The sequence below is a fragment of the Centruroides sculpturatus genome, unplaced genomic scaffold (genome assembly GCF_000671375.1).
Source record: "Centruroides sculpturatus isolate CEXI.00-Female unplaced genomic scaffold, Cexi_2.0 scaffold144, whole genome shotgun sequence".
NCBI classification, from domain to species: Eukaryota; Metazoa; Arthropoda; class Arachnida; order Scorpiones; family Buthidae; genus Centruroides; species Centruroides sculpturatus.
In genome coordinates this window covers 831577-847684 of record NW_019384315.1, presented here as the reverse complement: position 1 = coordinate 847684, position 16108 = coordinate 831577, and the positions used below count along the sequence as shown (strand labels likewise).

General features: G+C 30.1%; 1 protein-coding gene across 1 annotated transcript in view; it reads left to right on the top strand.

The window, feature by feature from the left end:
• LOC111623105 (triple functional domain protein-like) overlaps positions 1 to 16108 on the top strand; it is a 304942-nt gene that overhangs the window by 79163 nt on the left and 209671 nt on the right. The window contains exons 15-17 of the mRNA XM_023365589.1: positions 3998 to 4189; positions 8429 to 8598; positions 15095 to 15266. Of these exons, the coding sequence (XP_023221357.1) occupies positions 3998 to 4189; positions 8429 to 8598; positions 15095 to 15266 (534 nt within the window). The remainder of the gene's footprint in view (positions 1 to 3997; positions 4190 to 8428; positions 8599 to 15094; positions 15267 to 16108) is intronic.

Genomic DNA, 16108 nt, shown 5'->3' with positions numbered 1-16108 from the left:
TTATGGCTTTTAAAGTTGCTGGAAAAGCTGAAGCAGCTTCAGTACCTGCACTCTGTGCTTCTCCGGTGATTTGAATGTTGTGGAGATTGCTTTTTTAATTTATTGAACCAACTTCTGCTAGCTGCAAAGTTTTCACTTGTATCATTTCTTTGATTTTGAATGTTATTAAAAATACTTATGGCCTTTTGCATGATTAATGCCTGACTTATATGCCTGACATGTTGCTTTCGATTTCATCATTAATCCAAATGCAAAGATGTTTCTCCATTTCCTATGAAACGTTGCTTTTGGATCTGGTTATCTGTTGCAGAAGACATTGTGATTGTGGTTGCTGACAATTTAATTTTGTCCTTGTTTTTTACAATGGTTCATATAGTAGAAGTAGACAAATTTAAAGTGTTTCCAATGTCAACTTTATGTTTACCATTTTCCAATTGCCTCAACAACCTGCATTTTAATGTCAAGTGAAATGCTTTTTTGTGTCATTTTTGTTTTAACTGCATTATTTTTACACTCATTCATTTTGAATAATCTAAAAAATTACAATAAATTGCAAATATATTAATGAAATTGAATTAAATTGAACATATATTAAAATTTGGATAATAAGGATTAATTTTTAGTGAACAAATAGAATTTTTATTGATTTTCTTACACAATAATATCGATGATCATAGAACATAAATTAATAATGTTTTACCCAGCACTCCAAATCGTATTGATAGCATAGACACTATTTCATTGCTAATGAACACAATGTATGAAAATAAATGCACCAAACAAACATAGATTTAGGGAAGTACAACGCTACAACGAATTGCCACCTTCTGCTGATTGGTTTGTGTTTGGGAATAATCATGTAATATATGAATCAATGAAATGCTGCGATAATTTGAATCAGTGTAAATTTTAAGCTTTTTTTAGGCCTTGAGCAGACCGTATTATATTGAATCAGCGTTATTTAAGGAAGCACTAAACAAAGTCAGACTGTATGTATGTATATGTATATAATCTTGACAAACAGAATCTTAAAATTATTAAGATTGATAGTAATTTCATAAAATTGTTGACCATAAATTGCATTTTACAAAAACAGTCAGAAATCAGACCTAATAATTGCTTTATACAGTTAAATTAATTCTATGTGAATATGAATACAGTGGTGCCTCGTATAACATACGCCTCGAATAACGGACTTTCTGTTTGAACGTTACGTGACTCAAGCAACGGACTTGCTTCGAACAAGTGCGAATGATGTTTCCACTCTTTTGCCCTTGCCAATGACAATCTGCTATTTTTAGGGTATATTAGTATTATTAGAATGTATTATTAGTATATCTGAAGTAGAAATGTAATGTAATATATGTTGATGATTTAAATAAACATTAAATGTAATGTAATATATGTTGATGATTTAAATAAACATTAAATGTAATGTAATATATGTTGACGATTCAAATAAACGAAATGTAATTGTGTAGATGCCGAGGTGGCGGGACGAAAAGAGGTTGTAAAAAACAAACGGAGCGAGAGTAGCTCGTAGAAGTGTTTAGTGATCTTAATTAATAAAGAATTATTCGTATTATATAATCTGGCAAGTTAAGTCATTTATAATGCATCATGGCTTCTAAAAAAACAGAAAGGTGATTTCAATTGAAACAAAGCAAGAAATCATCAGGAGTAAAAGTTGACAAAAACTTTCTTGTCGAATGGGGAAAGGTTCAGGAGTTTACCAACACTCATTATCCAAACAGAGCTGAGGCCAAGAGGATCAATGATCTCTACGATGACACCTTTGTTCGTCATTTCCGACAGGTGTTAATTCAAAAAACAATAAAAAAAGACCTGCTGCATTGTGTAAAAAGTCTGTATCTGTATGAATGTGTAAAGAAAGTGTTCTTCCACCTCCTCCTCACAACATCTGACTACCCGGCATAATTGGTGTCTGCTCCATTTTCATTTTTTATGGTACAGTACGGTTATTTTATGCTGCGGAACGAATTACAGGTAACCCCCGTATAACATGGTAGTTACGTTCCAAAAAATTGCCGTGTTATACGAAACAAAGAACTAATACGAAAAGGAGGGTTAGGTTCCAAAAATTAAAAAACATGCTAGTATATTTTCATAATTAAGATAAATATCTTCATTAAAATTTTTTTTAAGTGATACATATTAATATAAATTAAGCAATGTTTTCTTCGTCATCACTAAAAACACTATTAATTAACCCAGAGCGTTTTATTTTTGGCAAGTTATCCTTATCCTCTGAGCATTTTTCTGCATTATCTTCAGATCCATGCTTTACCTTTTGCAAAATGTATGTAATTTTAGATTGCTTGCTTCTAGTTAAAAGGTCTTCATAAATTTCCTTATATGGTGCTAAGCACTTATGAAGAATAAAGCAAGTATGGAATAAGGGAAAAACATTCGGCAACATCAGAAGCAGAAGCGTCGCGATCTGGCAAAATTGAAACAAGTTTCGAGAAGGACCATCTGTATCGACAGAAGGCGAGAAGATAAAATTTACATACTTAAGTACTAATAAGTCATGAAAATAATAATTTTCGTGAACTATTATTACTTAAGTATGTAAAAATTTATTACATTTCTTTTTGTACGAGGGTTTTACCCAATTCTCGAACCGTGTCAGAGTGAATCCGTGCTATAAAAGTACCGTGTTATACGGGGGATGGTACCAATTCTCGAACCGTGTAAGAGCGAATCCGTGCTATAGAAGTGCCGTGTTATATGGGGGTTACCTGTATATGTTTTAACATGTATTTCTATGGGAAAATGCGTTTCATATAACGGACGTTTTACTTAACAGACGTGCACCTGGAACGGATTAAGTACGTTGTACGAGGCACCACTGTACTTACAAATATACTTTAAAAAAAATCACTTAAAACAATTCAATTCATAATTTTAGCCTGAATTTTAATATATATATACTATCCATATATCATCAGACATAATAAATTCATAAATTATATTTAACTACAAAGTAAATGTAGATAAACAATTAAAAAATTGAGAAAGCATTTAATTTTATTTTTCCTCAGTATAGACAAAATAATACAATATTATGCAGCATGAAAGTACAGTATTTCTGCAATTTTGTAAACTTAACATAAAATTATAATTTCAATAATTATTGATATTAGATCACATGTTTTTTTTAGAATGGCTTCATGTATTTTCAGTGAGTTTTTTTTTAATATTTTTTTTAATGCCTAATTAAATTATACTGTGTCTTCTCTGCATATGCCAAACAAATTTCAACATTATACATTGTTTACATTGTTAGAGAAATTGTTTTGGTTTCAGACAGTGTTCTGGAAACTGGCGCCCTACAAAGTTTGTGATAGTGTTGGCTAATGTGAAATGAGTTCAGCTAGAAATAAATGAAAGGACTGAGATGTTTCTTGGAAAAATCATACGTTTAAATTGTTAAAGGCTCTAATGCTACAGGTTATCTTATGAAGACAAGAATTCAGGGTTGTAATGACTTGCAGACTTTGCATGTCATTGTCATGCATAGCAGACAAACATCTCTGACATCAGGTCACCAAAAAATGACATCAGAGTGAAAAATTGCTGCCTTATGCATGCAATTGTGTGACAATAAAGAAAAATTGTACACAATTACATGCATAAAGCAGTGGTTTTCCACAGTGGTTTTTTAATGGCCTGTTATAATCAGAAAATAGTTTTTGACAAATTTTTCACATTCAGATGGATAACATGTAGTTGTAGCATAAGGATATCATGGAAGCACAGCTAAATAAGTCAATTTGGTTGAAAATGCTTGCAAAAAAATGGTAGCTGTAGAAAATCACTTTTCATGGGTTAAAATTATGCAAAATTTGAATAGAATAAACTTTTATGAAATTTGTGTTTTGCATTTTTCAATAATTGCTAGTTATTACTAATGGGAAATAAGTTTAGTGCATATAAAGTACATACATAATTTAAGTATTAAAATTGCTTTCAGAACACTTACACCAATGCTGAAAAACTTCTAGCTGCTGCAGAAGAATTAGCCCAAACAGGAGAATGTAATGCTGAAGAAATCTATAGTGTTGCTCAGGAATTAGAAGCACATATTACAAGTTTTGCTTCTAGAGTTGAGAGAAGACATCAACATTTACATTTGGCAGTCATGTTTTATACTCATGAAAAAGAAGTGAGTTTTTTAATTTAAATTTTTATTTTATTTTAAAACAAAAACAAATTAATTTCTATTTATAAAAGTAATAAGTAATAAACTATAGTGTTTGTATTAAATAACACTTTATTGTTCAATTTAATAATGTGTATAGATCCCTCAAAAATTTTTTCTGGCTTGCAAAATTATTTATACTTTGTGTACTTAATATATATTTTATGGGATGGGATAGTATACTGTAAAGTTAAATAATCACAAAATAATTAATTTTTTAAAAATTATTTTTATAAATTTATTCAGTTGTAAAATGCATTGTGTATTAAAAAAACCATTTTCAAAATTACTATATTAGTGTACAAGTATACAGTTTAGAGCAAAAGTTCTTAACCTTTTTTATTCCATGGACTTCTTTGTCAGTCAGGTAAGGCCATGGACCTCTTCTCAGAAAAATGTTTTTAAATGCAAAGCATAAAATTGTAAAGGAATTCAGTTTTATTGAAATACAGCACCAAAATAAAAAACACAATGAATCTTTTTTCATACATTAAATAATAATAATACACTGTATTTAAAAAATAGGAAAGCTAAAGTTAAATTATATTTTTTAAAGACATGTCAGTATGAAGAGGTTGTTGTTTATCTTCAATTAGAACTTAGAACTGTGGTGTGGTATTTGACAAGGCAACATGCATATCATGTTGGACATCAAATCAATTTCAACTTTTTGTTTTCATTGTTACAAATGTTGAAAATTCCAATTTGCAAAGATATATTGTTGCAAATGGAAGCAAAGCTTCCATTGCTTATTTTCAAGACAAGGATAAGCTTCTCTTAGTGAACACCAGAATTCTCCAAGGCTTTTGAGTTAAATTCCAACTGTAGTAAGTCTTTTGTCCTAAGATCAATAAGTTCTTTGCTTTAGTTATCATCTGCGATACAGTTTATTGGTCATTGCAAGTTAAATGGCTGTTTTTTAAAATTTAAAATTTCCAGCCTTGTAGTTCAACTTTTTTCCATGTGAACAGTGCTGAGTGTTTGCAATTGGAATAATATGTGAATTTAAAAATGTAATCTCATTTATATTGTGAGTCTTACATGTTTAAGAATACTTTTTCTGATGGCATGGAAAAAAAGGACATTGAATAATTTTCTTTTTTCAAGTATAAGCAGGGACGTAATGCAACTGAAGCAACCCAAAATACCTAGAAAACTTTTGGTGAAGGTTTGTGAGTGAGCAGGCCTTCAGAAATTGGTTCAAAAATTTCATTTTGGGAATACAAATCTCAAAAATCAGAGTTGCAGAACAACATCGAATCAGAACAGAACTGGTTTAGAGGGAGCTATAATTTCACTGACTTTGTTTTCACTGTATGGAATGGATAAAGCATTAATGAAAAACAACAAACTAGCATTATTATTAGCGTATAAAATTTAGTTGTAAAATTGTGCTTTTGACAAATTATTTTGAGTTTTATCATTTGAAAAAGTAAAATTAATTGACTAATTTGTTTCAGTTTAGTAATTAAACGAGCATTAATTTTGGAAGAAGACAGTAAAATTTTAAAAAAATATTTGTAAAGTACTATATTATTTTTACGCCTTTTACAACGATTAGTGATAAAACTTTGTGCCGGAAATATCCGTTACCTAACGGTACTTTACGCAGATTTGCGTTAATGTGCCAGGCCTGGACTTTAAGTGTGCACCAAATTAAATAATGACAGAGTTAGTCAAAATCAAATTCAATATTTAATAATTCTAATAATGACTATGTACAAAATTTTAGTAACAATCAACAACAAATTTATTCAAAGAAAAAAAAATCGATAAGAATCAACCCGACAAAATTCAAATCAATCTATTTGCTAACTTAAATCTATTCCCCTTTGGAACGCGACAAAAATTTCAGACTTAACTTATGTACAACAATTCTTATGAACTAAGGTCCTAATCGTCGCCTCAATATACTAGGAACCTTTTTCCTGAACTCTCAAGACTTTCTCTAATCTTCGATCCACAAATTGAATAACTTCAAAATCTTCTTGGAACCACTTTAGCGCTATCGGACACCTCTTGTCATTTGCTGCTACAAAATTCACCATGTTCGTTGATAACAGAAGCTCACCTTGGTCATTTTCACTTGAGGTTCGGATTTTATACTGTGAGGTGACGTCACAATTCTGAGTGAGATCACTCCCCTCATTTACATACTTATTGCTAACAGTCAACTTTTCCTTTCTGCCTGGCAGCCTATTTCCCGACAATACTCGCTAACCTTTTACATTACTCTTTTTTACAATTTCAGGATGTTTTATTCTTTAAGGTTTAGCAAGTTCCTAAGTTGTGCTTGTGGGGGTCTCCCCCTCTTTCTCAGTGTGAACTTATTTTTTTTCCACTCAGGAGTGCAAGTGTGCGCGAGTTTTTTTTCTATAGTGCTTTTTCTTGTTGGTGAGTTGGTTCTCTTTCTTCTATTTTTAAGTTTTTAAGGTAATTGGTGAGGAAACCTTCGTCCTAACAAAACATAAGCCCCAAACAAAATAGAATAAAAAGCAAAATAAAAAATAACTGAAAATAACGCTCGGACTTGATTCCTTACATATTTTTATGCATAGTTGAATTAATAAATCACTCAGTGTTAGATTAAGAATTTAAATCATCATCATCATCATCATCATCATCATCATCATCATCATCATTTAAAGAAATTACTAATTGAATAAAATGAGCAGTTTCATAATTCTTGAAATAGTTTCAAGAATTGTTGATTTTTCAAAAATATATTTTATGTAGTTGTATTGAGTCATATTTTTATTTAATGTGCATTTTCTAATTAGAAACAGACTATTTCTTTATTTCTTGATTTCAATATTTTCTTAAAAATTTTATATTATATATATTACCTTAATATTTTAGCATATTCAGTCTTCCTTTTTTTTATTATTATTACATAATTTTTTTTTATTATACAAGATATGGTTTTTTTTCTTGCTTCAACAATTAAAATTATTTGTTTTAAATAAATTTATTTATATTTTATTATCTTGGTTAAATAAAATGACAGAATTAAAGAATTTAGAACCTTAAAATATGATTTCTTTGTCTATTGAATTTATTTAATTGACAAAACTGTAGCCTTTCATTTGTTACTATAACAATAAAATTTTGTAAAGCATTATCAATTTCATGTAGTTTTGTTTTGCATTATTAGTTTTTAATACATTGAAATTCTTATTTTATTATACTCAAACTAAAGTTATAGAATTCAGAAATTATAATTGATTATTTATTTACAAGATAGAATAAAATTAAATCTGCAAAATTGATCTGTAACATTGATTTATTAAAGGAAAATACATGTCTAATCTTGAATGTAGTGTGCCACTGTTCCAATGCATGACTTATCTTGCTGATGTTACTTGAGACAAAGATATTTCCACAGACAGTAATGCCAGGCCTCAGACAGCAAATGCTAGTGTGAAGTTGCTGAAAAACATCATAAACTTTGAAGACATTTCAATCCTCCTTATTCGCTAGACTTAGAATCAAAGTAAACTTTATTGACTCTCAGGGAATTGGATGACATTATTCCATTGAATTTTATTTCTTCCCTGAAGCAAAACAATGCAACTTTTGATGAATATTAATAGATTCTATGATCTTGCAAAAATCTCATCAGTATAACAATGAATTGGGGACACCATTTTTTAATCCAGCTAGTAAACGGCTATGTCAGATGCTTAGCAACATCATATATTCACTAGACTGCATTGTACTTGCTCAGTGAACACAGTCAGTCTACCTTTTCAACATATTTTGTCATTTTTGCAGTTAATTTCACTATACTTTGAAATTTTTCTATAATAATTAAATAATGAATATATACAAATTGTGAATTAATCTTTGAAAATGTTCTTAAATAATTATTTTATGAATTCTGTAACTTTACTTGAGTTTTGGTTTTTAAAATATATTGATGAAGTCAGAAGAAAAGTATAATATTTAACATAGCAGTTATTTGAAAATAAAAAATTATTCATTTTAGTAGTTACATTTGGAAATTAATATCATTTTATTTTATTATGTCATTTAAAAATTTTTTTATAACTCCTTTAGAAACAATGAAATAAACTGTAATATAGCTTTCCAAAATATTGCATATATATTGTTAGTAGTATTTTATAATTAATATTATGAATTATATAAATGGTTTTTAAAATTGTGTTATTTGTTTAACTTTTTTTCTATAATTACATTTAGTTGTCTAATTGGTTTGATGAACTAAGACAAGAGTTACAGAGCAATGAAATAGCAGACACTGTTGAAGGAGCAGAACAATTGTTAGAACAGTTCAGTAAACAGCGGGATTCTACAATTGATGCTGCTGTAAGAACTATTAATGAAGGTGATGCACTGCTTGAAGAGCTAAGGTAAATAGCAAAACTTTACACCATTAAAGAATTATTCTTGTCAGTTATAATTCAAACTTAATCTTTTATTTGACATAGTATTGATATTCCATAACTTAAAGAATAATAATAATAATAATCTCAAGTATGTTTTCTGTCTTTTAATAACTAATTTAAAAAAGAGATATTCATTTTATTTTGAGAATAATTTTTATTTTAGAGTATTATGATGATACAGCCTTTCTCATCTATTCTTTAGGATGAGAATTTTGTTATATATTGTCATGTAAAGTTCATAATCTGCATGCCAATGGAATTGAAATCTGATGATAAATAAAATATTAGAAAAGTTAAATATTTAGAGATTATTATTTAGTAAAGATTACTGCAATTAATTTTTTGGGAATAATCTGTATAAACTATGCTATAAATAAAAAATTGTAGGATTACTTACCGAGTGTGCACCGTTCGACTACGCCGTTGCTCAAGCTTGTTTTTGTCACGAACAGCACACGAAATGGCAGCCGCGATTTCTGATAAAGAATTTTTTGCAGAAAAATAACTTGACCTTTGGAGACATCATTAATATAAATAATTTTTATGGCCGTTGAATAAGAAATGTTTCTTTCACAAGAAATGTATAAAATTACAGTACTGTATTACACTTACGATACCTAATTTACATACTGTACAGACGATAATAAACTCAACTTACTAGCCTAAAATCTCCGTAGCGTGTTGCCAGGCGGCAGAAAGCATATATATAATTATAATAAAGTTACAATAAATTAAGTTAATATATAATTATATATACAGTACCTAATTTATATATAATTAATATATAATTATATGTACAGTACCTAATTTATATATAATGCTGTACAGACGATAGCAAACTCAATTTAGCCGCCTAAACTCTTCGTAGCGTGGTGCAGGGTGGAGGAAAGTAGTTCGGCTGCTCATTTACTATTGGTCCAGATTCTATCAATCTTGTCGCGACACGAGTCGGTGGTGACATTTTAGGAGTTCCTTTATATGAATATTGCTACAATTTTTTCGCTACATTATAGGAATTTCTGTTATAGGAACCCACGTTATAGGGGGGTCGACTGTACAACTTAAGAAGACATTTTAAAACGAAACACGCAACTTACGCACAAAATTTAAATGAATAAAGCTGAAAAAACAAGCCATAGATCTTGTAGTAAAATTGACCCAGCAACAAAATATAATTGCACTGCAAAATCAATTACAAGAATCTGCTACTTAAGCAAGTTTGCTAGTAGCAAAATGGATTGCTCAATGTGGAAAACCTTTTGCTGAAGGAGAATTTGTAAACAAATGCATGTTGGATGTTTGTGATGTAATGTGTCCAGAAACTAAACATAAATTTGAAAATATAAGTCTGTCTCAGCAAACTGTTGCCCAAAGAATAAAAGATATAAATGCTAATTTAAATGAGCAGTTACTGAATAATTTATAATCAGCTCATTTCTATGCAATAGCTTTTGATGAAAGTTACAATGTAAAGGATACTGCTCAGTTATTAATTTTTATCAGAGCTATCACTGAAGATTTTCAAATTTCAGAAGAACTGTCAATTGTTCCTATGAAAGACAACAAAGGGAGATCTTTTCCGAGAGATTGAAAAATGTATTTTGAAATACAATATTGACTAGAAAAAATTAGTGAATGTAACAACAGATGGATCACCAAATATGATTGGAAAAATATTGGTCTCATGAAACAAATTGAAGACAGAATTTCTGAAATTGATCTAAATCATAAAATTATATCCATACACTGCATTATTCATTAACATGCATTATGCAAAAATGTTTTAAAAATTGATCATGTTATAAACATAGTTGTGAAATTAGTGAATTTCTTTCGATCAAAAGGATTAAAACACAGACAGTTTATTGCACTCCTTGAAGAACTAAATACCAGTTATTTAGATGTACAATAAAATGTTAGATCACAAATATCAAACATGTTAGATCACAATAAAATCTGTTGGTGAAGCTTGGGAAAAGTTTTAAGACGTGTGAGATCTTCAAGAGGAAATAAAAATGTTTTTAATGCTTAAAAAAAATGAGGATTTTCCTGAATTATCAGACCCAAATTGGATTTGTGATTTAGCATTTTCTTTGCATATTTTCACACATTTTAACAAATTTAACATATGTTTACAGGGGAAAAATTTATATGCTCGTGATTTAATACAAAGGCTAAAATCTTTTCAAATGAAGCTTAGCCTTTTTTCTAGAAATCTGGCTAAATGCAAATTTGATCATTTTCCAATGTTAGAGACCATATCTTTAAATATTTCAAGAGAAAAGGTTTAAGAATTTAATAACAATATCCTTTCACTAATGACAGATTTCAAGCATCAATTCAATTCTTCTTAGTGTTGTCTCGTAGATGTAGGGTCTGCTATTCGGATCTTCAAATGCCACTTTGTTCAATTGACTGTATCATCTGGGTTCAGATGCAGAGTCCTTATGTCTGCATTGATAGTGTCTTGCCATTGTTGCTTTGGTCTTCCGTGTGGCAGCGGCCATTCACCTCTAGGTGGTAGGCAATTGTGCCAACTGTATCTGGGGCTGATTGTCAGACGTGCCAAACCAGCGCAGGCGTCTCTCTCTCTCTCATTTTTGCCTCAATGGGTGCAATGCCAAATTGTTGGTGTATCGTGTCATTGGTGATATGGTCGAGGAGGGATACACCAATCATCCTGTGAGCCATGTGCATCTCCATGGAATGGAGATGCCATTCAGCTGCTTTCGTTGATGGCCAACATTCAGAACCATAGAGAGTGATGGGTCGTACCACAGTCCGGTAGATTTTTGATTTTAGGTAGTGAGTATCTTTTTGTCACAGAGAACACTGGTGACTTCTCTCCATTGTAGCTGTGCTGCATTCAACCTCATTCGTACTTCATCATCAATGCCCCCGTTACTCTGTAGGGTTGAGCCAAGGTAGCGAAAAGTGTGCGTTTTATATATATGTAAGTTATCACTATTGACCTGGATCGTGCCCACATTTGGAAAAATTTCTAGATATTTGGTCTTATTGGTGTTAAGGCACAAGCCAAAGCTACTCAGACGGTTACTCCAGGCCTGCACCTGGCACTGTAGCTCTTCTCAAGTGGTGGTTGCAAGCATGATGTCATTGGCAAAAAGCAGCATCCAAGGCACATCCTTCTGTATATTCTTTGTGATAGTCCATGATGAGAATGAATAGCAGTGGTGACAGTGTGGAGCCCTGATGAATGCCAATGTTCACTGGAAAGTTGTCAGATGTACCAGCCGTACACCTCACTCAGTTGCTGATATTTGTGTACAGTATTCTGACCCAGCTGATGGGATCCTCAGGCACTCCGTGGTCACAGAGTGCATACGAAATTAGCTGGTAGAATAGTAATTCGATTGCTTCAAGAAAATTGATAAAATTTTATCTATTATCCAAAATCCATTTTCTGTACATGTAGGTGACGTTCCTGTTGATATACAATTAGAAATAATTAGTATGCAATATAATGAATTATTACATGAGAAATATCGTGAAGAGCAAGAAAATTTGTGCAATTTTTATAAGCAATTGAATAATGGAAAATATGGAAATTTAAAAAAACTTGCCAAGAAATATTTAGTAATCTTCAGCTCAATTTATTTTGGGAACAAACTTTTTCTTTAATGAATCTAGATAAAAGTACAACAAGATTAAGATTGAATGATTTACATTTGGAGGCTGTGTTAAGAATAGCTACCACAAGTATACAGTCAGATATTAAGAAAATAATAATAATAATAATAATAATTTTTATTTTCGTAATATGGGATATTCCCGTTACAAGGGGGAACATAAATTAACACATTTGATGGTTAACATTAATAACAGTATTTATCTCGAATTACAAAAAGATATTTTTAATTAAGTCTCATATATTAAGAAAATAATAGGTGATGCAAAGTGTCACATTACACGTCACATTAGTTTTATCTTATTAATTTGTTGTACTAAATTACTTACATTTACTCATAAACAAATTGCATAATAAAATTTTGTTTATTTAAATGAATCATTTTTGTATTTAACATTTTTTAATTTTAATATTTCATTTGGCCTGTGAAAAAAGTTTGTTTTCCAAGTTGGCCATGCCTGGTCTACGACCTAGTAAAAACTAGCAGTAATAGTGAGTATTTCCACGTCTAATATTGCATCATGCTATTTATTTTAGGGTCAGTTGCAAGTACAGTTTGTGAAAAGTTATTTTTATAACAATAATTTCAATTGTAAAACTAAATAATTGTTAATTAAAATGCTTTGTCTAATTTGGTTTGTTGAATAAAATAAATTATTGATGGTACCTGGCCCTTCTGGCTTCTAATGACCTCCATGTACATTAGATATTTTAAAATAATTCATATATTATTTTATTATTAATAATTTTTAATATTTTTATCTAAATAAGGTACAGCATAAAATTGGTGTATGTCACAATAAGCTTAATATTTACAGTAAAATCAGTTTTATGGTGGTAATTAAGGTTCATTTTTAATAACACAAACATTTTCAACATATACGAAATGTCTTCATCAGACAACTTAAAATAGAATGAAAATATTTAGAACAAAGATGTAGAACACTTTTTGAAAATATTCAGTCACAAGCTATGCAAACATAAATAATGATTTTTACATAAAAATGATAAAATTATAAAGGCTAAAAATATAACGAAAATATGACAAGTAGGGTGTGGAGAGGACAGAGATGAAGTTTAGCCTAGTGTAAGATTGTGATAAAAATTTGTAAAGGGTTAGCCAATGGTCCATCAAATAATTTGAGTTGGTTAGTGGAGTTGTGTTTAGTAATTAATAATATTTCCTAAATAAACAAGTTTTTGGATCAGAAACATTTATAGTGGAGAGACATCTTTCCTTTATGATGTGTATTTGTCTACTCTTTATTAATAGAATTTTTATGTTCTAATATTTACTTACCTAGTTATTGCACCAAACTTTACCCTTTATACCAAGCCTGAGTATAAAGGGTAAACATGTACAGTAGAATTCCATACAACACGCAAATAAAGCAAGCAACACCCTCGAATTTTGCCAATCAGAGGTATACGTTTTTTTCAACTTATAGGCCAAGGTTTAAACTTTCATAAATCATGTGATGATGCAGGTTTCGATAACATGATTTCCTATAATGCATAATGAATCCCCCACATTGTATGGTACTCTACTGTACTCAATTTTGTGCATCAGCCATCCCTTATGTACATAGTCTGTTCATAAAGCTTGTTTATTTGTTTAAAATATATGGCTAAATCCTACCAATTACCTTCTCTTCTAATTTAAGAAGACTTTTCATTACAGAAAGAACTTTTTTTCTTTTCTTTTTCTTATTATATACTCAGATGTATATGCTATTCGTATTGCGTACCTTATCAATAATTCAGTTCTGCAATATATTGAGAAAACAGCTAGGCAAATTTTATAATTTTTATGTAAAAAATTGTTAGTTTTGTGTAGGTGCATGATTGAATATTTTTAAACTGTTCTGTTTTATGTTGCATGAAGAAGACATTTTGTATATGTTAAAATTATTTGTCATTAAAAAAGACTGTTAATTAACACCAAAAAAACTGAATTTTTTTAAAATATTAAACAAAATATAACAATTACATTGTATATGGCATGTATAGTTTACATTTTGTATGAAGAGATTAATTTTACATTTATATGTCATTTTATACTTAATTTTCTAAAGAAATACAGTATCTTCCTAATGGAAAATTGGCAGATACTATTAGGTTCACTGAAAGAGGAAACCAGTTAGTCTGCAAGAATATGATGTCCATCACATATATAAAGTTTAAGAAATTCTCATGAGAATCACAAATGTGACAAATTGATGAGAAAGTTTGTCAACATACAAGTACTAATACAAATAATAGATATCTGTTATAGAATTATTTAGAAAGCAAACATATACCTACTGAAAGTAAGTTTTTTGATTTGTTAGAAATAAAGGCATAAAGGCAAAACTGACTTTTTTTTGTCTGTATTGGCTTAAGAACTGGATATATACAACTATTAACATCTTAATACTTTAATAAATGCTAAAATTGATTCCAAACCTTATAAATGATTGAAAAAAATAGAATAGTTATAATTTAGTACAAAGTTAGAACAGTTTTTATTGTTCCACCTTATTATAGATTGCATTATTGAATTTTAGGTACGTGAGTATCTTTTTGTCACAGAGAACACTGGTGACTTCTCTCCATTGTAGCTGTGCTGCATTCAACCTCATTCGTACTTCATCATCAATGCCCCCGTNTAACTACATTTAAAACTGTATATTAATAATTAAAATTCATTACATGTTCATGATTCATAAAATTGAATATTTAAGCTTTGAAATTAAGAATATTTATACATATATTTTTTCTATTATTTCTATGAGTTTAATATTTACATACATTTTTTTTATTGTGTTTTAGAAATGCTGGAATTATGTCAGAAACAGATACTACAGGTTCTTATGTTGCAATACATAATTCTTTAGAAACACTTAGTCAGACAAGGGAAGAATTAGAAGATCTGTGGGCTACACGCAAACTTAAATTAGATATGTGCTTACAATTACGTTTATTCGAAAGAGATGCTTTAGAGGTAATTTTTATTGTGTATGGAAATAATCAAAAAGTAAAGGTGACTTATGGCATGTATGAAACTAACATTTATTGTCAAAAGACAATTTTAAAGCTATCATATCTACTATATTGTTACACAAGTTTAAGTATGTTATAAAATATTGTTCTCAATTTAATTAAAGATAATTGTTTGACTTCTAATTGTTGTTATTTAGTTTTTAATTGCAAAAATGACATCAGAGTGGAAAATCACTGTCTTATGCATGTAACTATGATTATAATGAAAAATTGTAAGTGATTGCATGCATAAGATAGCAATTTTCTGCAATAGTTTTTTTGAGAGCTTGTGATAAGTGAAAAAAAATCTTTTTGATAAAAATTTTTACATGGATGCACAGTATTTAGCTATCCATCTGTAAAAATTTATCACTAATTAAACAGAAATACATTAAAAAGAAATGGTTTTTTTTATTTTTTAAATTAATAATAATAATAATAATAACGCTCCTGTGGTCACGACCTGGTCGTGGTGGGAGAGCCCAGTAATTTTACTGAACCATAGAGCAATGCAGGCTGGAGCACAAGCTCCTGGTAGGGACACCCATGCTAGTAAGGTCTATGGGGAGAAATGAAGCTAAGAGTGACCACACACCCACATTCTGTGGAGATATTTATCATGGTAGTAACCAGATCTAAGTATGATACCAGCTCGGACGTCGCCCGGGTTAACAAGGTCCGCGTTCGTGGGTTAGGCAGAGGCTCACGTTCGAAAAATAGGCTCCAGTCTCCCTTGGTTACCAGTGGCGAAAGCAGCGCCGGCCCAAGCATGGCTACTGCAATGCCCTCAACAGATGTGAGGAA